At 45.6% G+C, this 26665-nt stretch overlaps 2 protein-coding genes across 4 annotated transcripts; both read right to left on the bottom strand.

The window, feature by feature from the left end:
* Positions 1 to 290: 290 nt before the first annotated feature.
* LOC138758485 (F-box/LRR-repeat protein 12-like) lies at positions 291 to 8097 on the bottom strand. Of its 3 annotated transcripts, XR_011354298.1 has the most exons (5): positions 7858 to 8097; positions 4679 to 4751; positions 1781 to 3018; positions 1500 to 1539; positions 291 to 512 (listed from the first exon to the last, which is right to left on the bottom strand). XR_011354298.1 is itself a non-coding variant. In XM_069927442.1 (3 exons), the coding sequence occupies exons 1-3, from the start codon at positions 7995 to 7997 to the stop codon at positions 2206 to 2208; spliced, it is 1026 nt and encodes a 341-aa protein (XP_069783543.1). In that variant the 5' UTR covers positions 7998 to 8097; the 3' UTR covers positions 291 to 2205. The 3 variants fall into 3 exon arrangements, 1 of the variants encoding a protein (XP_069783543.1); XR_011354297.1 differs by having other exon boundaries at positions 291 to 1539; XM_069927442.1 differs by having other exon boundaries at positions 291 to 3018.
* Positions 8098 to 10920: 2823 nt separating this feature from the next.
* On the bottom strand, positions 10921 to 26421 carry fdx2 (ferredoxin 2). The gene is made up of 5 exons (XM_069922939.1): positions 26287 to 26421; positions 22616 to 22667; positions 21273 to 21379; positions 13621 to 13708; positions 10921 to 11982 (listed from the first exon to the last, which is right to left on the bottom strand). Exons 1-5 carry the CDS (start codon positions 26399 to 26401, stop codon positions 11826 to 11828), a joined length of 519 nt encoding a protein of 172 aa, XP_069779040.1. The 5' UTR covers positions 26402 to 26421; the 3' UTR covers positions 10921 to 11825.
* Positions 26422 to 26665: the final 244 nt, after the last annotated feature.

The following is a 26665-nucleotide window of genomic DNA, read 5'->3' as shown; positions in this document are numbered from 1 at the left end:
GTGTATGTTGAGTCAGGTTTTTTTTTTGCACTGCCAATAAGTGGTAATTTTGTCTTGCCCGCAGGAAAAAAGAATCTCAGCGTTGTATATGATGTCATGTATGTACTCTTGAGAATAAATCTGAATTTGAAACTCAGCAGATCACATTCTAGGAAGAGCAACCAATGTTTCAGGCCTGATCCCTTTATCAAGGAATGAGTGAGACTTGTTAGGCTACACAGAGATTGTGGTGTGGCCAGGAGTGGGATTTTTAGTACAAATGATGAGCAGAAATGAAAACTGGACAAAAGTTAAAATTTAACTTTTTGTTTTATTTCTTTTGAAACAATTTGATATTTTTGGAAATCTTTGAAATGAAACCTTCCCAATACTGTTAAGATTGAGCAAGTAAATAGAAATATCAGTGGAAACAAAGACAGAAACACTCTTGTTTTTGGCAGTGGTGTGGAGAGGCAAGAAAACACCAATCTTGGGAAACTTCACTTTTCCCCCTCGTTTTCATCTTTAGATTTCTTTTTAAAAAAACCAAAGATTCACTTTACAATTAGTGTGATTGTCGTAAAATACTCTAAATTACTGGAGAAACTCAGCAAGTCCTGCAACGTCCACACCCTTTTATTCAGACGCCTGTTTGTTTTTTGCTCATACCTTAACCAAGGGCTCAGGGCAGAAACACAAGTCATATATCTTTCCTCTTCTGGAGTTTTGTGTATATATTTGGTAATTAGGCCTGTTTTGGGATTTTGTCATTTTGTTTCAATGCAGTGATGAGCAAAGAAAAGTGCTGAAATCCTCTGTGCTCTTGAGCATGAAAGATACAAACCAAAGGTGGAAAGAACTTTGCAGCAGAGATGCAGCTTGTCCACAACCAGTGGGAACTGGACTGGAGGTGGAAAAGTGGATAATGAGTTAGTCAAAGGCAAAAATCAGGTCAATTGCAGAAGCAGGGTGGTGGAGGGAATGGATTTTTTTATTTTTACAGAGAATGTATGGGAGACAAGATGGTTACATCAATGAGGGCAGAGGTGGGATGAACTAAACCTGTACAAAGTATCCTTTTAATAATAGCATGGACCCATTTCTGATTCGTAGGGCAAGGAATGGAGCCAGTGTCAAAACTGCAAATCCTGTAGGTGGCCATCAAAAGGATTGGTGCCTTATGCCACCCAATCATCACATGCAGATAGCACAGAGGCGATTTAAGGCGCCGAGGGGCTGTGGGTGGAAAATACTTAAACCGTGGATGTGCCCCATGTCAGTGAGTAATCTGTGGGCCTGCCCTGCAGAGAGGGAAGGCCATCCTGAACAGCCAAAGGCTTCTGGCAACACCAAGGAGGCAATTCAACTCATTAATGAGGTGTAAAACAACTCCTATTTCCTGCTCTCTCAGATTTAAATATTCAACCTTAAATTATGCAATTAAGTTTGCTTCAATTACTCTACCCGACAAGAAACAACTTCATCCCAAAGTAAAGAAACATTTCTGAAAGCCTACTCACTGATAACCACAACTGGTCAACGAACTTGGTCAACGAACCGCTATAAGGAAATAGAAAGATATGTAAATTGTTACAAATGATAAACTTTATTTTCAAAATGAACAAATATAGCTCTCAAATAAAATTAACTAGCTGAACGGTGTAACGATTACTGAAATTTTTAAATATCCTTCGCAGGCTGTCAGCATCCAGTGAACCATTTAGTTGGCCACACCCGAGATGGCAGTCGAAGGTTTTTGCAGGGTATGTCTCAAGGCGTTTACACCTTGCAATTTGCTCACCTTCGTGCAGATTTCTGCAGTCTCGTCAGCACAAAACTATGAGCACGCTGCCCCAAAGACAGAGTGAGCACCACATCTGAGCAGTTCAGCAGTCTGTATCTGCGTTGTCCAAAGGGAAGCACAGCGTGGTCCTTCAGGGTTCTTGTGGGTCCCACCTGCACACCGGTGCTGTGGATACCACAGCATGTTTACCGGAGAGGAGCAGCAGTGGAGAGGACGCGGGTTTCTGCAGTGAGCACCTGTCAATTCCAAGCACGATGCGTCCCGGCAGAGATGTGGGGGGGAGAGAGGGGTGGTGTTGCGCCACAACTGCACAAATTCCATGCAAGCCACAGGAATGGAGGATCAGCGCCGGTTACGCAGTGCAGTCGACGAGCTTCCTAGCGCTCTCAGCAAAGCCCTACCAGAGTGAAACCGCCCCGTGGTTAAAACTTAGGCACAGAATCCAAGGCAGGGAAATCGTTGGTGACGGTACAGTTCGGTAATCTCTGCCGGATTCTCTGCAGGTCTCCCTCAGAGTAGGGGTTCCCATTCAAGTTGAGCTTCGCCAGCGATGGGAGACCGGTGCAAACAGCCAAGAGCTTCTCAACAGTGATCTGGTCGCAGTACTCGAAGCAGAGGGACTGTAACGAGCGCAGGTCGCCGAGGCAGGCCAGGCCCACGTCAGTCATGGAACAGAAGTTCGTCACGTCCAGAGTGCGAAGCTGCGTCAAGTGGCGAGCGATGTGGCGCAGCGACTCGTCGGAGATGTTGCAGCCGTGAAGCTTGAGGTGGATCACCTCGGAGAGGCACTCAGCTGACTTCTCAATGCCGGAGTCGGTGACCCGGTACGTGCCAGACAGGATGAGCACCTTTAGCGCCGTGCGGGACGCCAGGTTCTGCAGGTGCTGGTCAGAGAAATTGGGGACGTTGTCTACCTCCAGGTTCCTGATGCGAGGCGGGACACGGCTCCCGTTGGCAGCCAGCGCGGCTCTGAACCAGTGCAGTGGGATCTCACAGTGCGTCAGCTCCAGGCTGAGCAGCGAGGGGGGCAGGCATTCGTAGTTGATGCCCCTCAAGTTCATCTCAATGAGCCGGAGCTCAGTCAGGTTGGGACAGCGCTTGCCGATCTCCAGCAGCAAGGCTTCAGTTAGCGACTCGTGCTTTTTGACCGAGTGGAGGACACCTTTAACTCTCAGGGTCCTCAGAGTCCCACCTAGGTAATGTCGGACCAGGTGCCAAAGTATTCGTGAGTTTACCTGAAGGAGAAGAGTGAAACCACAAGGTCATTGATGGAATAGACAAGTCATCCACACACTCTGGGCACACTCCTAGGCTGGGATACAATAATCTAGTGAATGTCTAAGGTGATACTACACATGGAAGAGACGAGTCATCTACACAATGTGGACACGCTTCTCTGCTGGGATACAATCAGTTAGTGGATGTCCAAGGTGACACTACACATGGAAGAGGCAAGTCATCCACACATTCTGGTCACACTTCTCAGCTGCAATACAATCAGTTTGTGGATGTCCAAGGTGACACTGCACATTAGGCCTGGCTTCACTGGCTGCAGGTCAATCCACAGGGCCAGAAGAGAGGCAGTGAGGATCACCTCCCTAATGACATGATCTACCAGGATCATTGTCTCAGGAGGGCATGCAAATCATTCAGGACCCCTTCCACCGCCGCCCTCCCCCCCCCCCCCCCCCCACCCCATACATCATCTCTCAGCTGCTCCCATTGGGTAAAAGATACAGGAATCTCAGAGCCAGCACCACCAGGCTGAGGAACAACTTCTCACGGGCAGTGAGAATGCTGAACGACCAAAGGAACTGCTCCCAATGACCATCTGGAACTCTCATATCATGGAACAATATTTATATTTATTTGTATAGATGAACACTTTTCCTGCATGTGTCCTGCAATTGACAAATGGTGAATCGAAGCTACCCCATTTGAACAGATTTAGATGCAGACTTCTAGGTTAGGGGTTTTTTTTTTGCTACAGACGTGAAGGGAGGGAAGTTTTGGGGGAGACATCAGGGGTAAAGTTTTCATACAGAGAGTTGTGGGTGCCTGGAATGCCTTGCCAGGGGTGGTGGTGGAGAGTGGAACATGAGGGGTATTTAGGGGAGATAGGCATATAGATGAAAGTAAAATAGAGGGGTTTAGTTTTTCTTTGATAGAAATACATAGGTTGTCATAACATCGGGGGCCGAAGGGCCTGTTCTATGCTCTTTTCAAGCACTGTCGATAACGTAGAGGTATAGCTGTTTTAGATTTCCCCTCTCCCGTGGAAGAAGTGCTTCCTGGCTCCATTCTGAGCCATCTGGGTTTCCCAGGGGACACACTTGCTCTATAGTCAAGTTTATTGTCATCTAATTTCACAAGTACAACCCAACGAAACAGCGTTCTCTGGTCCTCGGTGCCAAACATGCAGACACCAAACCTTACCCCTGATGTCTCCCCTAAACTTCCCTCCCTTCACGTCTGTTGCAAAAAAAAAACCCTAACCTAGAAGTCTGCATCTAAATCTGTTCAAATGGGGTAGCTTCGATTCACCATTTGTCAAACCCAGAAATCATTTCTCCAGGGGAGAGCTCAAAGCTTCACTGCAGAAATGGGACGGCACAGTTGGCGTAGCGGTTAGCACAATGCCTCTATGGCGACGGCGATCAGGACTAGGGTTCAAATCCCGTGCTGTCTGTAAGGAGTTTTCCCCAAGTCTGCGAGGGTTTTCCCAGAGGGCTCCAGTTTCCTCCCACCGTTCAAAGCGTACCTGGGGATTGTAGATCGATTGGGTGTCACTGAGCAAGGACTCATGGGCTGAAAGGGCCTGTCATCATGCTGTATGTCTAAATTTTAAAAAAAATTAAATTTAAATCTGGCAGAAGTACCAGGATTATTCCGTACCTTGTATGGCGTTAAATTGACATCTTTCCAGAGTCCTTTGTCATAGGCCAATCTTCTCCATCTTTTACAAACTCTGTGAAAACACGAAGTATACATCTGAACAACTGGTCACATTCACAGACTGCTTCAAAATTAAAACCCCACCTTATTCGTAAAGGCTCAGGCCCGAAATGTTGGTTACCCTTGACTTCCTCTTGACGCTGCACCACCTGTTGAGTTTCTCAAGTATTCTTATGCCTGTATTCTGCAGGGTCAAGATCTTCCACTGAAACCTCAGCCTTCTGCCTGGTCCGGCTGTGATAGAGTAACAGAGCTCGACAGCACAGAAACGGGTCCTTCAACACAACCTGTCCACGCTGACCAAGGTCAGAATCAGAATTTATTGTCACGAGCATGTCACAAGATTTGTTGCTGTGCGGCAGCATCACAGTGCAAACATTTATAGAAACCACCTTACAAAAATAGATAAACATCGTGCAAGAAAAGGAAAAAGTCAAAAGTAAGGTAGTATCTGTGGTTCATTGTTCATTCAGGAATCTGATGGCGGAGGGAAAGAAACTGTGCTTATGCCACTGAGTGCTCATCTTCAGGCTCCTGTAGAGTGAAGAGAGCATGGCCTGGGTAGTCCTTGAGGATAGAGGCTGCTTTCTTAAGTCACCACCTCTTGAAGATGCCCTCGATGGAGTGAAGATTGGTGCCCATGATGTTGAAGGCTGAATAAACAATTCTCTGGAATGAAACATGAAAATCTGCAAATGCTGGAAGAACACAGCCTGTCTTACAGTGTCTTTAGGAGGTGAAGATATATATTCGGGCTTGAACCTTCTTCAAAGAATAAGCAAAGAACAGGAAGGCATCAGAATAATGACTCAAGACTGGCTGGAGGAGGAGTCCAAACCAACAAAAGGATTTAATTGGATATGATAAGAGGAGAGGATTGATTTTGGCTCTGTGAAAGGAGACAGGGAAAAGGGAAGAGAGACCAGAGCTGGGTGAAGGAGATGGTGGGGAAGGACTTTAATGGAAACCAGAGAAGTCGATGTTAATTCCATCTGGTTGGAGGGTGCCCAGACGGATTTGCGTGTGGTCTCAGCCTGGCTGTGCATGAGATCGTGGACAGACATTTTAAGCAAGGGAATGGGATGGGGAATTGAAATGGGTGGCCACTGGGAGATCCACGCTATTGCAATGGACAGAGCCAAAATGCTCAAGAAAACGATCTCCCAGTCTGCACCCAGTCTCTCTGACGTAGGGGAGACCACAACAGTAGCACCAGATGACCACTGCATTTTCACAAGTTAAATGTTGCTTCCCTTGGAAGACTGTTTGGGGCCCCGAATGGTGCTGAGGGAGGAGGCGTTGACTCAAGTTGAGCATCTACAAATTTGGAAAAGGGGCAGTTAAACAGGAATGTGTGTGAACTCTGTGCAGGAGAGCTTGATGTCCAATTAAATAAATTAGCACAATGGGAAGAGATAAAAGTGAGGTTGTCTGTGGTTTATGTCCTTGTGCCACTGAGTGCTCATCTTCAGGCTCCTGTGCCTTCTTCCCGATAGTAGCAGAGTGAAGAGGGCATGGGGGGTCCTTGAGAATAGAGGGTCCTTTCTTAAGACACCTCCTCTTGTATATGTCCTTGATGGAGTGGTCTGGTGCCTGTGTTGTTGCAGGCTGAGTTAACAACCATCGAGTTTTTTTTCCTGCTCTGTGCATTGGCATCTCCGTACAATGCAACTAGCCAGAATGCTCTTCACGGTACCCCTGTAGAAGCTTTCAAATCTTCGGTTACATACCAAATCTCCTCAATAAGTATCATGTCTGGAGAGCTTTCATTGTGATTCCATCGACATGGAGGCTCTAGGACAGATCCATGGAGATATTGACACCCAGGAATTTGAAGTTCTTGACCCTCTCCACGACTGACCCCTCGATGAGGTCTGGGTTGTGTTCTCCTGACTTCCACTGCTCATTCAGGAATCTGATGAGAGGGAACGAAGCTGTCCTTGTGTCACTGAGTGCTTGTCTTCAGGCCCCTGTAACTTTTTTTCCCGATGGTAGCAGAACCTGGTGATCAGGGTCCTTGAGGATAGAGGCTGCTTTCTTAAAACAACACCTCTTGAAGATGTTTGATGGAGTGAAGACTGGTGCCTTTGATGCTGCTGGCTGTTAATAATCTCTGGAGTGAAACACGGAAGTCTGTAGATTGCAGTAAAAACACACAGAAATGCTGGAGGTACTCAGATGGTCTTGCAGCATCCATAGGAGGTAAAGATATATTATCGATGTTTCGTGCCTTCTTAGCCCATTTTAAAGGAATAAGCAAAATACAGGAAGGCGTCTGGATGAAGACTGGCCAGACCAACAAAAGGAGTTAATTGGATATAAGAAGAAAAGTGAGAATTAATTTTGGTTCTGTGAAAGAAGACAGAGGGAAAAGTTTAAGGGGGGGGGGGGTGTGGGTGGTGGGGAAGAGAGAGAGAGAGAATTCAAAATCGGTGAGACAGGGAAGAAGATGGTGCAAAATTGAAACCGAAGAAGTTGACGTTAATGCCATTCTGTTGTAGGGTGTCCACCTGCAAGACAATGTATTGTTCCCCTCCCCCCACCAATTTGTGGGTGGTCTCAGTCTGGCAGGCCACAAGACCATTGACGGACATGCGGAATGGGACAGCACTGGGAACTCCCAGTCTCTCTGATGTAGGGAGACCACAGCTCCTGACTTCCACTGCTCATTCAGAAATCCAAGCCCTGTGCTTTGGCACCTCCACAATGGACAGTGATGCAACCAGATAGACTGCTCTGCACGGTACACCTACACCCTCTATCGCGATCCATCCAGTGGCCACGCTCCTGCCCCCTCTCCTCTGCCTCCCCAATCACCTAACCCTCCCATCCCCCCTCTCTCCCACACCCGTACCCCTGTCCCCAGGAACCGAGCCTGACGACCCTGATCGTGGGTGAGAGGACCCTGGTTCTCCGGGGGGGGGGGGGGGGGTGGTGAGAGGACCCTGGTTCCGGGGAGGGCAGAGAGTGAGGGGACTCTGGTCCTCGGGGGGAGGGGGGGCGGGTGAGTGGACAGTGGTCCCTGGGGCTGAGGGGATCCCGGGGCCGAGACTGTCAGCGCCGCCGCCACCACCCCCAAGCCCGGGCCGACCGTCCCGGCCAGGCCTCGGCGCCGATACCTGCTGATGCGGAGCAGGTCTTGAGTGGACAGGTAGGACAGGATCTCCACCAGCACGTTCTCGGGCAGCGAGTTCAGTGTCGCCCTCTCACCCGCCACCGCGGCCATCTTCAGCCGGACACACAGGGTGGGCGACAACATCCGACTTCCGGAGAGGAGCCCGCCCGTCGCCAGCTTCCCACCACAGCGCCCCCGGCCGCCGGACTCCCGCCAGAGCACCCTCTCCTCGCCTCCGGCCACCTCGCCGACTTCCGTGACGGCGCCCTCACCGACAGGCTCCCGTGACAACGCCCCCCCGCGCTAGCCTCCCTCGACAGCGCCGCAACGAGGCCGAGTGCTGCATCATCTCTTATAAGGCGTTCCTTGGGCAAGGTGTAGTACCTGTTCAGCCTTGCAATCAGAAGCAGCCATGGATTGTAGATGGTGGATGATTTATCATATAACCGTTTACAGCACGGAAACAGGCCATGTCGGCCCTTCAAGTCCGTACCGGTTCACTTGAACAACTCCACTAGCTCCTCCGCAATTTGCCATTTGGACCTGAGCTATGCAGACAGTTATTGGGAGGAGAAGCTGCAGCAGGTGGGGAACTGGGGAATGCAAATTGGATCCATTTATGGACATTGATCTCAAACTTTATAAGAATTCAGTTATGGTTGTCCCTTGTATTTTCTATATTTGATTCTGGGCATCTGAGTACAATGCTTGCTATATGTCACTGGTTGATTTTCCCTCACTTTAGCCTGTTATTGCCCCTTCGAATGTCTCAGAATAGACTTCAAGGGGTCCCTCCTGTCCATGAGTCGGAACATCTATTTCCTGAATATCATGGATTAGTACTCACGTTTCCCATTCGTCATCCCCTGCCCCGACATGACCACATCCACGGTCATTAAAGCACACTGCACCCTGTTCGGATACCCCAGTTCCATTCACAGTGATTATATATACTTTGATTGTTTATGTGATCATCCAACTGCACGAAAACCAACAAGGTCGGGTCAGATACAGCAATGAGCTCTCTGAACTCTTCTCCATTAACAATGGTGTGAAGCAAGGCTGTGTTCTCGCACCAACCCTCTTTTCAATCTTCTTCAGCATGATGCTGAACCAAGCCATGAAACACCTCAACAATGAAGACGCTGTTTACATCCGGTACCGCACGGATGGCAGTCTCGTCAATCTGAGGCGCCTGCAAGCTCACACCAAGACATGAACAAGCAAATTCTACAAATTGCAATTTATGGTTGTAAAACTAAAAACAGTGGGCAGATGAATCTCTGGATGAATGGCCAGGGTTACCCATCCACTCTGGATGAAGCAACTGAAGAAGGCAGTATAATCATAAACTCAACATCGACTCTGGTCTCAGCTCAAAGATGGAGCCTTCACCAAAGGGCAACGACTACAATTCGGAGGGTCAGACGGATGGAGAGACATAACCCCTCCACCAAATGGATATTACCTTGTTTGCGACTTTCTAATTTCTTTGTGATAAGATTATTCTGCATGATGTGTACATGCACGACCTCTTGAAAACTGAGCTTATGGTTCTGTTCCACAAATTTAACAATAATTTCCATGGACATTTCTTCGATACACTTTTTTTATATATCGTAAATCGTAGACTTTGCCATGTTTCCCCTGGAACTGTATTGTTCGCACGCGTTCTAGTTTCTTAATTATTTCCAGTTTGTCACTCAACTTCTTTTCGCGCCATTAAGTTTACCAACTTTAGGATCCATTATTATGGGTTTGTAAATATGGATGTTATCTGTGGCACTTGCACAAAAGCCCACTAAATTTAAAAAGTTTGAGAGTTTTTTTGAAAACTCTGGATTCTTGGGTGGTCTGGATTTCTGGACTTCTACTGTCAGATTTATTGTCAGAGAACATACATCCCAAAAAATCTTTTTCCTGCAGAAGAGGCAGAATTACCATTTATTGGTTGGCAAAAAAAAAATCTGTACTCAACCTACACAAATAAAAAAAGCAAACAAACTGACTGTGCAATACAGAGAGATAAAAATTATCAATAAAGTGCAAAAGTAAGAATCCTTAAATTAATCCCTGATTAAGTTTGTCTTTGAGGATCTGATGGTGGAGGGGGAGCAGCTGTTCCTCAACCTAGTGGTGTGAGCTTTGTCACATGTATACTTCTTTCCTGATGGCAGCAGCAAAAACAGAGCTGGATGGTGTGGATCCTTTACAATTTCTGCTGCTGCTCTCTGACACCAGTGTTCCTTGTTGGCATTCTCCATGGTGGAGAAAGTTTTGCCTGTGATGTCTTGGACTGCACCCACAACCTTTTGCAGGACTTTCCTCTCAGGGGTATCAATGTTCCCATACCAGACTGTAATGCAGTCTTTCCACTTTCCACTACACATCTATAGAAATTTGACTTGAAGCTCTGGAGTGATTCTGTCCTCAATGATTCAAATACCACAGAGAGTATCAGGTGAAACGTGAACCACTCCAGAGCTTCACTTTTCCCTCATCATTGATCAATGATGGATGTCACCCTGAGGGGGTTCTCAAATAAAGGCATCACTCACACTCATGAAAAAATGGCTGTTTATTGTTAACTTTTTCTTGTTTCTTAAAATAACGTGCAAAAAATTTAATTCCCCATGTTTAAAATTCAGCCACAGCTGCAAATTTACAAAAATAACACACTCTCTGAAATAATACCTACAACATTGCATGGAGTTACTCAAATAAATATTTAAATCTAGAGTCGCCCACATGCAAACAAATATTTAAGTTAGGATAGCCCATGTGTATGAGTTGCAGAAGCCGAGAAACTGAATCGAGTAAACACTGCTGTTGAAGGTGAGAGCAAGACAGAAGGTACAACCATTGGAGGAGGTGGAACTCGGCACAGCAGCCAGGAGGGGATGTCAGCGTTTAGGGGTTGAGAACCAAAATTCCTTGCCCCCCCAATGCAGTGGAGCAAACTTGATGGGCCAACCTGTGCTCCTAGATCTTCTTATGAACCTGTCGAGTTCCTCTCACGGACTGATTTTGCTGCAGATTCTGATCACTGGTCAGAGCAGGATGCGTGGGAGGGAAAGAGTTATCACTCCGTCACAAAGCGGCATCCTTCGAGGTGAGATGGGCATATCTGCTTCATCAACATTATAATACACAGTTTGAACTTGTAACTCTGGTCCCATTGATAGGAATGAGAGAAGGTTGCAACCGTATCAAGGGATTAAAACAAAAACATAACAACACAAAAAACATAAATATGGTAAATACAGATAAATGGTGTGCGTCTCCACAACTCTTCAATGGCACAGTCAACAGGGAGAAAGAATACTGGATAAGCCAGTGGATCTCAACCTCCACCCCCCCCACCCAAATACCACCTTAAGTAATCCCTATGGCACCAATGTTCTGTGGATAATAAGGGATTACTTAAGGTGGTGAGTGGGAGGGGAAAGGTTGAGAAGCACTGGGTTAGGTTCAGAAGGGAGGATGAAAAGAGACAAAGGAATGAGATAAAGAAAAGATGACACAGTAAAAAAAAACAACCCAGAACCTATGGGGATTGGTAATGTCGGATAAGTGAATTTTCTGGTTGCTTGAGATTGTGTGTTGTGTGGATTGGCAAACTGATTGTTGGGAATTTTTTTGTCTATATTCATTTTCTGCAAATTTTTTTTGCCAGTTCCTTGAGGCTGTCAGTGGTGTGCATTCCAGATAACGGGGATTTTACTGCATGGAAAATGAACATATTCCAATCTCATTCTATAAAGGCACGATGTATAGGTGAAGAGAGACTCATGAGGAGGATGAACTCCTTCCTGAGGTATCTTGTCCTGCCTCCTCTCTGGCCCACTTGCTTCAGGCGTGCCTCTGCTCCTGGGTACAGGTGACGGCACCGCCCATCGTCACATTGTGCGTTTGAAGCATTGCTGGAATGATGTAGCATACAGGGAGATCGAGTCCCTGGGCTGGTGCCCCTCAGTGGGGCTTTGGCACGTGTCCGTCCACATAGAAGTTCCTGGTGATTTTAGGCAGAGTTAGCTCCATGCCTTCCAATTCTTTGGTGAGAATGATCTGACATCCCAGTCGGGAATTGAGCTGCAGGAGGGGTGCCATGTCCAACATATCTTCTTCCCTGGAAACAAACACATAGAACATTACAGCTCAGAATCAGGCCCCTTTCTTTTGGTCTTGTCCCACTGACCTGCATCCAATCCATAGCCCTGCTGTCCATATACCTGTCGAAATTCTTATTAAATTTTAAAATTGAGCATGGATTCACCACCTCATCTGGCAGCTTGTTCTACACTCCCACCACACTCTGTGTGAAGTTCCCCCTCATGTTCCATATAACCATATAACCGTTTACAGCACGGAAACAGTCCTCTGGTTTGTATCTCACCTACCCCCAGTGGAAAAAGCCTAATCTGTCTATACCCCTCAATTTTAAATATCAAATCTCCTCTCATTCTTGTACACTCCAGGGAATAAAGTCCTAACTTATGTAGCCTTTCCCTGTAACTCAGTTCCTGAAGTCCGGGCAACATCCTAGTAAATCTTCTCTGCCCTCTTTCTTCTATCTCATTGATATCTAAACTCCATGTAGACATCCACAGCCTTTCCTTCACCAACTTTCCTGCAACCGCCTGGAAAAACTCTTAAGATTGGATAAACATTACCTATCTTGCACAAAGCCATGTTGACTATCCCTAATCAGTCTCTAACTATCCAAATACTTGTATATCAAATCTCTTAGAACTCCTTCCAATAATTTACCTACTTCTGATGTCAGGCTCACTGATCTATAATTTCAAGGGTTATTTTTGGAGCCAACATGAGCTACCGTCCAATTCTCCGGCACCGAACCAGTGGCTAAGGACATTTTTAACATCTCATTCGAATTTCCAATAGCCCTTCCTCTCTGCAAACTTTGGTGCATATACCTGTTGCAGTATTCTCCCCGGGTCTGCGTGGGTTTCCTCCGGACGCTCCAGTTTCCCTTCAAAACATACTGGGGGTTGTAAGTTAATGGGGTGTAATTGGGCAGCACGGGCTCATGGGCCAGAAGGGCCTGGTTTCTGTGCCGATAGTCTAAATTTAACTTTAAAATTTAAAAAAGCTGCGACATACTGCTAACGAACCACATATATGGCCAAATGTTGCCGTTGTTTTTTTTTAAAACATTCAGCGCGTTAACAGGCCATTTAGGTCCATGAGTCCGTGCCACCCAATTAATACACCCCCTGTACATTTTGAACAGTGGGAGGAAACCGGAGCCCCTGGGGAAAACCCACACAGACACGGGGAGAACAAACAAACTCCTTACAGACAGCGTGGGATTCAAACCCTGGTTCTGGTCACTGGCACTGTATAGGCATTACGTTAACCGTTACGCCAACCCTGCCGCCATACAAAAGCTCGCTAAGTTTTTTTTAAAAGTTCAGATTCTACTTAAATATTGTTTTGGGGGCAGGAGGGCTCTGAAACAGCCTTTAAAATAATTACTTCTTGGTCCCTTTACAGTGAAAAACATTTTGAAATTTGGTGACCACATGATCTGGCCACTTCACCAATGGACAGAAATAGAATCATACAATTAGGTTTCTTTGCAATGTCCAGCATTAAAGCCACCCATACACTGGATGCTTTAGAAAGTATTGCATTATGAGGAGAACAATTTGAAGCTGTAAAACACTACAGGAAATCATGAATTAGAAAATTTGTGGGCCTGAGCTATAGCGTGGCACATTAGATGCAGCAACATAATCGGTACCTTTCAACTGGTTCAGGAAGTCTATCGAAATGCTCTTGATTCACAAAGACGTGGCACGTTGAACACGCCAACGAGGCTTCACAAGCACCTTAACGGGGAAAGCAAATGATGAGTTACACTGCAGTCTCGGTTGCAATACTAACCTACCCACCACAGTGGTGATTTGAGCACTGTTTTTTTTTATTTTTTAAAATTTTTATTTTTCACACCATAAATCACAATAGCCATGATATACACTTTTTCTTTTTCACACATTTACAGTGACTTTTTCTCCCCCCCCCCTCCCTCCTCCCAAGCCACCCCCCCACCCCCCCCTCATCCATTTTAGGTATACAATCTAGGTTGCATTAATTCAGTCAGACAATGTTGTCATTCAACAAAAATACACCAGAAATTCTACAGAGTCCATTCTTTTCTTTCCTTCTCCTTCCATTAACTTAGGTAATGTTTGTCCCCGGTAGGTTTTCGCTATTGTATTTAATGTAAGGCTCCCATACTTGTTCGAATATTTCAATATTATTTCTTAAACTATATGTTATTTTTTCTAATGGAATACATTTATTCATTTCTATATACCATTGTTGTATTTTCAAATTATCTTCCAATTTCCAGGTTGACATAATACATTTTTTTGCTACGGCTAGGGCTATCTTAACAAATCTTTTTTGTGCATCTTCCAAGTCAATTCCAAATTCTTTATTTTTTATGTTACTTAGGAGAAAGATCTCTGGATTCTTTGGTATATTGTTTTCTGTTATTTTATTTAATATCTGATTGAGATCATCCCAAAATTTTTCTACTCTCTCACGTGTCCAGATTGCATGAATTGTTGTTCCCCTTTCTTTTTTACATCGAAAACATCTATCAGATACTGTTGGGTCCCATTTATTTAACTTTTGCGGTGTAATGTATAGTCTGTGTAACCAATTATATTGTATCATACGCAGCCTCGTATTTATTGTATTTCTCATCGTTCCAGAACATAATTTCTCCCATGTTTCCTTTTTTATCTTTATATTTAAATCTTGTTCCCATTTTTGTTTAGTTTTACCATTTGTTTCCTCATTCTCCTTTTCTTGCAGTTTAATATACATATTTGTTATAAATCTTTTGATTAACATTGTATCTGTAATCACATATTCAAGGTTACTTCCCTCTGGTAAACTCAAATTGCTTCCTAATTTATCTTTCAAGTAGGATCTCAGTTGGTAATATGCCAGCGCTGTATCCCCAGTTATATTGTACTTATCTCTCATTTGTTCAAAGGATAAGAATCTACTTCCTGAAAAACAATTTTCTATTCTTTTAATCCCTTTTTTTTCCCATTTTCTAAAGGAAAGGTTGTCTATTGTAAAAGGGAGTAGCTTATTTTGCGTCAATATTAGTTTTGGTAATTGATAATTTGTTTTATTTCTTTCTACATGAATCTTCTTCCATATATTGAGGAGATGGTGTAATACTGGAGAAGTTCTATGTTGTACCAATTTTTCGTCCCATTTATATGTGTTCAGGTATCTTTTCCCCTATTTTATCTAATTCTAATCTCGTCCAGTCTGGTTTTTCCCTTGTTTGATAAAAATCTGATAGGTACCTTAATTGTGCGGCTCTATAATAATTTTTGAAGTTTGGCAATTGTAAGCCTCCTTGTTTATACCATTCTGTTAATTTATCTAGTGCTATCCTCGGTTTCCCCCCTCTCCATAAAAATTTCCTTATTATTTTCTTTAACTCTTTGAAGAATTTTTCTGTCAGTTGTATTGGCAATGCCTGAAATAAGTATAGTATCCTTGGAAAAATGTTCATTTTAATACAGTTTATCCTTCCTATCAGTGTTAGTGGTAGCTCTTTCCAATGCTCTAAATCGTCCTGTAATTTTTTCATTAGTGGATTGTAATTGAGTTTATATAATTGGCCTAGATTTTTGTTTATTTGTACACCTAGGTATCTTATTGCCTGCATTTGCCATCTGAATGGGGATTCCTTCTTAAATTTTGAGAAATCCGCGTTATTCATAGGCATTGCTTCACTTTTATTTACGTTTATCTTGTATCCCGACACTTCTCCATATTCCTTCAATTTCTTATATAGTTCTTTTATTGATAGTTCTGGTTCTGTTAAGTACACTATCACATCATCCGCAAATAGACTGATTTTATATTCCCTGTCTTTTATTTTTATTCCTTTTATATTATTATCTATTCTTATCGATTCTGCTAGTGGTTCTATAGCTAGCGCAAACAATAATGGTGATAGTGGGCATCCCTGCCGCGTTGACCTGCTTAAGTTAAATTGCTTTGATACATGTCCATTTACTGTCACTTTCGCTAACGGTCCCTTATATAATGCTTTAATCCAATTAATATACTTCTCCGGTAAACTGAATTTTTGCAATACTTTGAACAAGTAATTCCATTCTTGATTTGAGCACTGTTGAGGGGTGGAGAGGCGAGGGACAGCTCTCCAGCATCACTCGGCTTTCCCCTGATCCAGCTCGGATCTACACTGAATGTACATTGCATACACATGCCAGCATCCACTGATCAATGAGCACCTCAGCTCTGTTCGCAAAAATAGTGTGGGTCTTCCAGTGGCCACCCATTTCAATTCCCCATCCCATTCCCTTGCTGACATTTCTGTCCATGGTCTTGTGCACTGCCAGACTGAGAACGCCCGCAAATTGGAGAAACAGCACCTCATCTTCCATCTGGACACCATCCAACTAGATCGCATTAACATCGACTTCTCTGGTTTGCGTCAAACCCCCCTCCCCTTCATCTTCCTCCTAGTTCTGTCTCTCCGCTCCCCCCTACTTTTTCCACACTGTTTCCTTTCATACAGCCAAAATCAAGTCTCACCTTTCCTCTTATTTGGACTCCTCCTCCCTCTCCCCCCCCCACCAGTCTTCAGTCTTTATTCGGACGCCTTCCTGTTCTTTGCTTATACCTTGAGGAAGGGCTCAGGCCCAAAACGTCAGTAATGCATCTTTACCTCTTATGGTCACTGCGAGACTGGCGGAGTTCCTCCACCATTTTTGTGTGTTTTTATTACAATCACAGTGTCTGCAGACTTCTGAGTTTCATGACATGTGGTAACAAGCAGAAACTTCATTGCAAAAAATGTATCCACAGACAGATACATCGAGTCTGCCACATCCAATGACAACTGAGAAGCGGCGAGCTGCACTTGGCATCTCTGGGGCTGGTGAAGTTACAGAACATCAGGCAGTCGGCCAGGAAATTTTCCAATATGATGCAAGTTTCTGTCTCTTTTTGGCAGAGGTTCCACACACCCACTACTCTCTAGCTCCCTCGGCGAATACCCAAAATCAATGGTTCTTGTTCGTGACCTCTCTCTCCTGAGTATTCTTCCCTGTCAGTGAACTTCAGAGCATGCTTTCCATGGTGCAAAGCGCATGGATGAAACCTGGATTCTCCGGGTCAGGGACTTGAGCAGCAGAACATCTGATGCTTTTATGCAGCACTGAAAAAGAAAATAGGCACCACTAGGCTGGACACTGACTGAGCACTGGTTCTTTATGGCCTTCTTGATCCTGGTGTCCCACTGTGCTCAAATATGGATCCACTCCTCTTGCCCCACCCCAACATTCTGAATTCATAGAGGAATACACGTGCTGGATGCAGCTCTGCTGTGATTCCTGTGTCCGCATGTTATGGGTGAAGTGAACCACAGCTGCACAACTTCATATTCCTTGTGGAAGGATTCAGGCCTGATACGTTTGTTATACAGCTGCCCTCCATTATGTTTCGGGACAAAGAAACTTGTTTTTTTCCTTCATCTTCCAAAATTTTAAATTTGTAATCAAACAATTCACATGTGATTAAAGTGCACATTCCAGATTTTATTCAAGGTTATTTGTATACATTTTTGTTTGACCATGCAGAAATTGTAGTAATTTTTATACAGAGTTACCTTATTTCAGGGCACCATAATGTTTGGACATTTAGCTTCACAATGTTTGTGAGTACTCGGGCATGTTTAATTGCTTCATTGGTGCAGGTATAAGAGACATGGGCTTTGCTTCTAAGCTTTTAATCTGCAGTTGCCATTTTTCAACATGAGGACCCGAGTTGTGCCAATGAAAGTCAAAGAAGCCAAAGCATACCACCTCATCTGTGAAACATGGTGGTGGGGGTGTTACGCCCTGGGCATGTCTGGCTGCCACAGGTATAGGTGCACTTACAGCATCTTCATTGATGATGTAACTGCTGATGGCAGTAGCAAAATTAATTCTGAGGTGTATAGTATCTAATCTCCTCAAGTTTGAGCAAATGCCTCCAAACTCATTGGACAGTGCTTCATGCTACAGCAAGACAATCATCCCAAACATACTGCTAAAACAACAAAGGAGCTTTTCAAAGCTGAAAATTGGAAAATTCTTGAATGGTCAAGTCAGTCACCCGATCGAAATTCAAATGAGTGTGTCTTCCATTTGCTGAAGAGAAAACAAGCAGGAGCTGAAGATGGCTAAAGTAGAGGCCTGGCACAGATATTTAGCACCTCGCGATGCCGATGGATCACAGACATCAAGCAGTCATTGCATGCCAGGGATATGCACCAAAGTACTAAACATGGCTAGATCCCAAATATAATGGTGTCTTGAAATGAGAGAACTAAGTATAAAAATCACTGTAATTTCTACATGGTCAATCCAAAATGTACACAAATAACCATGAATAAAATCTGGAATATGCCTTGAATGGTGTGAATGAGCTTGTGTGAGTTTGCCTTCAATGGTGTGCAGCTCATCTTGTGAGGTAACAAGAGGAAAAGCTTGACGGGTATATTTGTAGCTAGTTTCTCCCACAATGTATCAGGAGATGCCCGTGAGCAGGCAGCAAAACCAGTTCGGCTGCGCTTTCCTCACGGTGACCAGCATTAACTCTGACACAGATAAGAGAGATGACAAGAATTCTGAGCAACCTATCACCTTAACCAACTCTGGACGTGGGATTCTTCTCCACACAAATCATCTCCACATTCAACTATTTAAAAAGTACTGACACTGTAAAAGATAATTAGATACTTGTGCAATTACTGGAATGTTCAGGAGCAAAGATTAGATATTTCATAAAAGTATTTAACTTGGTAAAAGTTCTGAGTAAGGTAAAAATGCGTGTCTCTTTTGGTCTATAAACTGAAGTTCCATGGAAGGCACCATCACTGAAGTAAAGATGTTTTGAGTTCAAGTTGCAGGCCTTTTGATTTTTTGGATGGAAGTTAAACACAAGTCCATCACTTCCCTCTCAGGCAATCACACTCCCTTCTCCACCTCTTCTCTCCAGGAGAAGGTCGATGCGCTTGAAAAGTCGGAACTCCATATTCGGGGACAGACTCTTTCCTGCTGTGATTTGACTCGTAAATGGACCTCTCACTGACAGAAGATGCTGTTTATAACTACACCGTGAACTTCTTAACAGATCTCTGGGTTTTTTGGTATATTGCTTTTTGTGATTTTATTTAATATCTGGTTTAGATCTTCCCAAAATTTTTTCACTTTCTCACATGTCCATATTGCATGAATTGTTGTTCCCATTTCCTTTTTACAGTGAAAATATCTGTCAGATACTGTTGGGTCCCATTTATTTAACTTTTGAGGTGTAATATATAGCCTGTGTATCCAGTTATATTGTATCATACATAACCTCGTATTTATTGTATTTCTCATAGTTCCTGAGCATAACTTCTCCCATGTTTCCTTCTTTATCTTTATGTTTAGATCTTGTTCCCATTTTTGTTTAGTTTTACCATTTGTTTCCTCATTCTCCTTTTCTTGTAGTTTAATATACATGTTTGTTACAAATTTTTTGATTATCATTGTGTCTGCAATCACATATTCAAAATTACTTCCCTCTGGTAACCTCAGACTGCTTCCCAATTTGTCCTTCAAGTAGGATTTCAGTTGGTAGTATGCCAACACTGTATCATGAGTTATATTATATTTATCCTTCATTTGTTCAAAGGATAATAATTTATTTCCCGAAAAGCAATTTTCTATTCTTTTGATCCCTTTTTTCTCCCATTCTCTAAAGGAAAGGTTATCTATTATAAAAGGGATTAGCTGATTTTGCGTCAGTATTAGTTTTGGTAGTTGGTAATTTGTTTTATTCCTTTCTACATGAATCTTCTTCCAAATATTGAGCAGATGATGTAATACTGGAGAATTCCTACGTTGTACCAATTTTTCATCCCATTTATATAATATGTTCAGGTATCTTCTCCCCTATTTTATCTAGTTCTAATCTAGTCCAATCTGGCTTTTCCCTTGCTTGATAAAAATCTGATAGGTATCTTAATTGTGCGGCTCTATAATAATTTTTAAAGTTTGGCAGTTGTAAGCCTCCTTGTTTATACCATTCTGTTAATTTATCTAGTGCTATCCTCGGTTTCCCCCCTTTCCATAAGAATTTCCTTATTATTTTCTTTAACTCCTTGAAGAATTTCTCCGTCAAGTGTATTGGCAATGCCTGAAATAGGTATTGTATCCTTGGGAAAATGTTCATTTTAATACAGTTTATCCTTCCTATTAGTGTTAGTGGTCTTTCCAATGCTCTAAGTCGTCTTGTAATTTTTTCATTAGTGGATAATAATTGAGTTTATATAGATGGCCGAGGTTTTTATTTATTTGTATACCTAGGTATCGCATTGCTTGCGTTTGCCATCTGAATGGCGATTCTTTCTTAAATTTTGAGAAATCCGCATTATTCATTGGCATTGCTTCACTTTTATTTGCGTTAATCTTGTACCCCGACACTTCTCCATATTCCTTCAATTTCTTAAGTAATTCTTTTATTGATATTTCTGGTTCTGCTAAGTATACTATAACATCATCTGCAAATAAACTGATTTTATATTCCTTGTCTTTTATTTTATTTTCTGTTCTTATCAGTTCTGCTAGTGGTTCTATGGCTAACGCGAACAGTAAGGGCGATAGTGGGCATCCCTGCCTTGTTGATCTGCTCAAGTTAAATTGTTTTGATATATATCCATTTACTGTCACTTTTGCCAAAGTCCACTTATATAATGCTTTAATCCAATTAATATATTTCTCTGGTAAGCTGAATTTTTGTAATACTTTGAATAAATAATTCCATTCTACTCTGTCTTCTCTGCATCTAAAGCAACCGCTACTGTTGGAGCTTTATTTCCTTCTACTGCATGAATTAAGTTAATAAATTTACAAATATTGTCTGTGTTCGTCTTTTTTTAATAAATCCAGTTTGGTCTAGATTTACTATTTTTGGTACATAGTCGGCTAATCTGTTTGCTAATAGTTTAGCTATTATCTTATAATCTGTGTTACGTGAAGATATTGGTCTATATGACGCTGGCGCGAGTGGATCTTTCCCTGTCTTTGGTATTACTGTAATTATTGCTGTTTTGCATGAATCTGGTATGCTTTGTGTTTTATCAATCTGGTTGATTACTTCCAGGAGGGGAGGAATTAATAAATCTTTAAATGTTTTATAGAATGTGACAAAATGTTTCTTTGTTACTATTGCCTGCTCTACTTGATAAACAATTCAATTCAGATTCCGCAGCATTACTGGAAGAATCTGTGCATTGTCACATGGTCAATCTATTAAGAAACAGGCCAGAGTGAATAATTTAAAGTCCTCTTTGTAAATACTCACCCTCCAGATCAATCCCGTGTTGCTGAGCCAAGTAGAGGACATTGTCTCCAACCTTCCCCTTCACAGGTATTCTCTGCCCCGACCGGTCAATGAAGGTTACATTCACTCTGAAACAAGGACAAACATGCAGCTGCTAAAATCAACATTTCTTTATTTACTCCTGAAGGCGATTTCCTAATTGGAGAGGGATTCAAGCACCTTTCTCACGTACCTGGGAAACTCCCACTGCCTTGGAAAAGTAGCCAACGTATTAAATGACTCATTCCATCCCAACCACGATCTCACCACCCATCAGGGAGAATGAGATCACACGTCAGATTGAAGAGTAAAACACAGGAGTCTGCAGGTGCTGTGAGTGAAGTAAAAATACAACGCTGGAGAAACTTAGTGTCCTTTATAGAGCAAAGATAAAGATACAGAACCAACCCTTTGGATGAGCAAAATGTAGGCATATGGTGGGGGTGAGGGGTAGGGTGAGGAGCACAGTCCCACAAGCAAGAGGTAATAGGTGGATAAGGGAGGGAGGGCCCACCAGCAAACGGGGGAGGGAGGACGGCTCTGCGAATGGAGAGGGAAGGGGGTTGGAGAGCTGGAAGAAAGAAGACAAGAGGGATGGTGAAGAGAGGGAGAACAGAGAGTGGGCGAGCAGAAACCGGAGAAATCGAGGTTAATGCCATCTATCTGGAGACTGCCTAGATGGAAAATTAGGTGATCCCCCCATCCCACCATTTTAATTTATATCTTGATGAAGGGCTCAAACCCAAATCGTTGGTTACACATCTTAATCTTTGCTAAACAACTTACACTGTTTGATCTGCTGAGTTTCTCCAGCATCGTGTTTTTACTACAGATTCAAGGACAGACTCTTTCCCACCGTTATCAGACTCAATGAAACTTGAAATCACAAAATTACGTATCCTTACCCCGTACCAATGGATCTCTCTCTGTAACTGCACTTTTGCAGTGCTTTTTACTGGTTATAGGATGTATATGTCAACTGACCTGCTCATAAAACAATCTGTTTCACTGCATCGTGGTACGTGACAAATAAGAACAGCTGCTTCCTCTCAGAGGTCACTTGTCTAGCAAAGTGTCAACACTGAGAACTCACAGTCAGATCCTGGCCTTATTTCACATCATGCCCAAGTGACATTTGCTCTGGGAATAAGTGTAAGCTCAGCATTACTCTGTGGAACTTCACCAAGAGGTCACAAGGGAGTATACAACTCAGCAAGGACAGCATATTCAGGAGGGTCAAAGAACTGGTGGCAGAACATAATTGAAGATATGACCATTCCACCCCCCCCCCCCCCCCCCGGCCCCCATTGGGTTTCTGTACTTACACATCTGCTGAACTCTCAGCTTTCTGGCTTGTTGTCTCACATTGCCAGGCATCTGGAGATAAACAAGATTGGTCACCAGGAGTGAACTACATAACATGGAAGCTACCGACCTGCCAGACCACAAGCAAAATTGGGTACGCAATTAAACATCTGGCGAATGGTTTAACTCAATGATATTGCTGAGATATATAAGGGGACCCCATAATTTCCAGTTAAAATGTAGGTTTTGAGCTGGACTCACTGGAAAAGACTACCCAAAATAGTCCTTTATCCACTATCCTACTGAGCAGTGGAGTGATGCTACCACAATATTTTAAAAGCAAATTACCCAGTTTAAATTTTATCAGCATATTTTAAAACAAACCACCTCCTCCCTCACCACTATTCAGAGCCTCAATCAGTCCTTCCAAGTGAAGCAACACTTCATTTGTGAATCTGGAGGGGTCAATTACTGCGTCTGGCACTCCCAATGTGGCCCCTGCGACACTGAGGTGTGCAGATGCAGGCTGGGAGATCAATTCGTGGAGCACCACTACTCTGTTCACTGCAGCAGCATGGACCTCCCAGTGGTCGACCATCTTAATTACCACCCTGACACACCAGATGGAGGCCACCTACAAAACGGTGAAGCAGCATCTTGCATTTTGCCTCAGCGATCTCCATCCAGTCGGGATCTCCAATTTTCATTAATCCCCTCCAATTTTCCCTACTCCTGTCTCCTATCAGAGAGCAGTAATAAGACACGAAAGTGCAGACCAATGTTCCCTCTAATTTTTAGTAATTTTGGGCCAACCTCTCTCTCACAGCCAATAAAACTGGACTGCCTTGTTTTAATATAATACAAGTCTGATTGCATTCTACGAAGCAACGTGTTTAGTTACGATTTTATTCTATACTTCGAACGATTTTGTGCACTGGTTGCAAAATGTGCACACACATGCAAGCTTAGAGGGAAAACTGGTACAGAGCCCGTGACTAAAAACAGCCTGTTGGAGAAACTGCAAGTCAAACAGTGTACTTTTACAACAAAGATGCAGAACCAACGTTTCATCAAGGTATGAGTAAAACGTAGGCAGGAGCCTGTGGGATGCAGCACCAGCGTCAGCTTGGGAGCAGGAGGGATTATTGATGGGGAGCAGTAAAAGAGATTCCCACAGAACTCCATTCGGAGAGCAAAGGAGAACTTCTTCAAGGTAGGCAAGTTCACTGTTCGACCTGCTGAGTTTTCTCCACATTGTGTTTTTAATTCAACCATGGAATCTGCAGACTTTCATGTTTTATTTCTGTCCACAGCAAAACTCTGAAATCTGTTTGAGCGATGCCTACTTTCTTTCTCTTCTACCCTCTCTCATATCCACCTACGACCTTATTACATGTTAGCCTCTGCTCCTCCCCACATTTTTGTTGTGATATCTACCTGTTTTTCCACATTCCCACAGAAGGGCTTAAGTCTTTTACTCCCAGGGCCTGGAGGACAAATTGCTTACATTGCAACATTTCCCATTACACTAGACGTTATCACCTGAAGACTTTCTTGTTTAATACCAACAATATTCCATTCATTCAGTATTCTCCAAAGATAATATTCTAGAACCCTCTTTATCCCAAGGCAACGCTGACCCCCTTGCCCCAGCACCTGAATAACTGCAAATGCCCAGCCCCTGCTTCTCTCCCCAGCTGCTTCTACCCCACATCCCATCCCTCAAGATCTTTATCACATGAACATCCTCCTAAGAACCCCTTAAATTGTTCTCCAGCAAAATCTGCTCATCACACCCTTGACTCAATGGCCCCACTCCCCCTGTTATTCTCCCACAACCTTGGTCTCCATCCCAACCCCATAACCTCTTCAACCGCAATAAATGCAGCTTTCCCTGCCAACCCAGGGTGCTCCACATTCCCCTCTCAACCTGGGGAGCTTCCCCTCCACTCCCCCTTCCCATATCAGGAAGCTTCCTTCACCTGTCCCTCCCAACCCAAGGGAGCTGCCCCCCGTCCCCAACCCAGAGAGCTTTCCCCAACCCAGGGAGCTTTCCCCAACCCAGGGAGCTGCCCCCCAACCCAGGGAGCTGCCCCCCAACCCAGGGAGCTGCCCCCCAACCCAGGGAGCTGCCCCCCAACCCAGGGAGCTGCCCCCCAACCCAGGGAGCTGCCCCCCAACCCAGGGAGCTGCCCCCCAACCCAGGGAGCTGCCCCCCAACCCAGGGAGCTGCCCCCCAACCCAGGGAGCTGCCCCCCAACCCAGGGAGCTGCCCCCCAACCCAGGGAGCTGCCCCCCAACCCAGGGAGCTGCCCCCCAACCCAGGGAGCTGCCCCCCAACCCAGGGAGCTGCCCCCCAACCCAGGGAGCTGCCCGCCAACCCAGGGAGCTGCCCGCCAACCCAGGGAGCTGCCCCCCAACCCAGGGAGCTGCCCCCCAACCCAGGGAGCTGCCCCCCAACCCAGGGAGCTGCCCCCCAACCCAGGGAGCTGCCCCCCAACCCAGGGAGCTGCCCCCCAACCCAGGGAGCTGCCCCCCAACCCAGGGAGCTTCCCCCCAACCCAGGGAGCTGCCCCCCAACCCAGGGAGCTGCCCCCCAACCCAGGGAGCTGCCCCCCAACCCAGGGAGCTGCCCCCCAACCCAGGGAGCTGCCCCCCAACCCAGGGAGCTGCCCCCCAACCCAGGGAGCTGCCCCCCAACCCAGGGAGCTGCCCCCCAACCCAGGGAGCTGCCCCCCAACCCAGGGAGCTGCCCCCCAACCCAGGGAGCTGCCCCCCAACCCAGGGAGCTGCCCCCCAACCCAGGGAGCTGCCCCCCAACCCAGGGAGCTGCCCCCCAACCCAGGGAGCTGCCCCCCAACCCAGGGAGCTGCCCCCCAACCCAGGGAGCTGCCCCCCAACCCAGGGAGCTGCCCCCCAACCCAGGGAGCTGCCCCCCAACCCAGGGAGCTGCCCCCCAACCCAGGGAGCTGCCCCCCAACCCAGGGAGCTGCCCCCCAACCCAGGGAGCTGCCCCCCAACTCAGGGAGCTGCCCCCCAACTCAGGGAGCTGCCCCCCAACTCAGGGAGCTGCCCCCCAACTCAGGGAGCTGCCCCCAACCCCCCCCCACCAAACTCAGGGAGCTTCCCCCCAACCCCCCCCCACCAAACTCAGGGAGCTTCCCCCCAACACCCCCCACCAAACTCAGGGAGCTTCCCCCAACCCCCCCACCAAACTCAGGGAGCTTCCCCCAATCCCCCCACCAAACTCAGGGAGCTTCCCCCAACCCCCCCACCAAACTCAGGGAGCTTCCCCCAACCCCCCCACCAAACTCAGGGAGCTTCCCCCACCAAGCTCAGGGAGCTTCCCCCACCAAGCTCAGGGAGCTTCCCCCACCAAGCTCAGGGAGCTTCCCCCACCAAGCTCAGGGAGCTTCCCCCACCAAGCTCAGGGAGCTTCCCCCACCAAGCTCAGGGAGCTTCCCCCACCAAGCTCAGGGAGCTTCCCCCACCAAGCTCAGGGAGCTTCCCCCACCAAGCTCAGGGAGCTTCCCCCACCAAGCTCAGGGAGCTTCCCCCACCCCCCCCACCAAACTCAGGGAGCTGCCCCTCCATTCTCCCCACCGACCCCCTATCCCTTCCCACCCCTCTCATTCCCACTCCTTGCCCACTGTAATGGGGATAATTCCCTCCGCCTCGCCGTTCCACTCACCCGGCTGGCCGTGGAGGCAGCGGTAACGGACCGGGTAGTCGGGCTGGTCCGGGCGCCGGCGGCCGGCCCACAGAGCCAAGCGGAGGCACCGCCGAATCCCCCTGGCCGCCGCCATGCCGGTCCCGCCGCGTGACCACGCCCGCGACGTCAGCGTGCCATCTTAAAGGGAAGGTTCCGCCCGCCCCCTTAAAGGGGCGGTGACTTTGTTTCCCCTGAGCTGGTCGGCGTCTTGTTCACACGGCTCAGGCGGGAAAATGGTTGGGTGTGAATCCTTTAGAAAGTGGGGCGGTCACTGCCCAGCAGCCAGTGTCCTGATCAAGGAGAATTGGACATCAAGTGTTCAAACTTACCCGTCCCACTGCCCCTCTTCCCAATCAGG

Source organism: Narcine bancroftii, chromosome 3 (assembly GCF_036971445.1).
Source record: "Narcine bancroftii isolate sNarBan1 chromosome 3, sNarBan1.hap1, whole genome shotgun sequence".
Taxonomy (NCBI): domain Eukaryota; kingdom Metazoa; phylum Chordata; class Chondrichthyes; order Torpediniformes; family Narcinidae; genus Narcine; species Narcine bancroftii.
Note: the sequence above shows the minus strand (reverse complement) of the source record. Positions and strands in the feature narration are given on the sequence as shown.

Coding starts and splice junctions, on each gene's coding strand:
- LOC138758485 (XM_069927442.1), bottom strand. CDS start 7,997: ATGTTGTCGCCCACCCTGTGTGTCCGGCTGAAGATGGCCGCGGTGGCG. Junction 4,752..7,857: donor GACCTGCTCCGCATCAGCAG/GTATCGGCGCCG, acceptor GTGTTTTCACAG/AGTTTGTAAAAGATGGAGAA. Junction 3,019..4,678: donor TCAATTTAACGCCATACAAG/GTACGGAATAAT, acceptor CTTCTCCTTCAG/GTAAACTCACGAATACTTTG.
- fdx2 (XM_069922939.1), bottom strand. CDS start 26,401: ATGGCGGCGGCCAGGGGGATTCGGCGGTGCCTCCGCTTGGCTCTGTGG. Junction 21,380..22,615: donor GCTGAGAGTTCAGCAGATGT/GTAAGTACAGAA, acceptor TCCTTGTTTCAG/AGTGAATGTAACCTTCATTG. Junction 11,983..13,620: donor CTTCCTGAACCAGTTGAAAG/GTACCGATTATG, acceptor GTTTGTTTCCAG/GGAAGAAGATATGTTGGACA.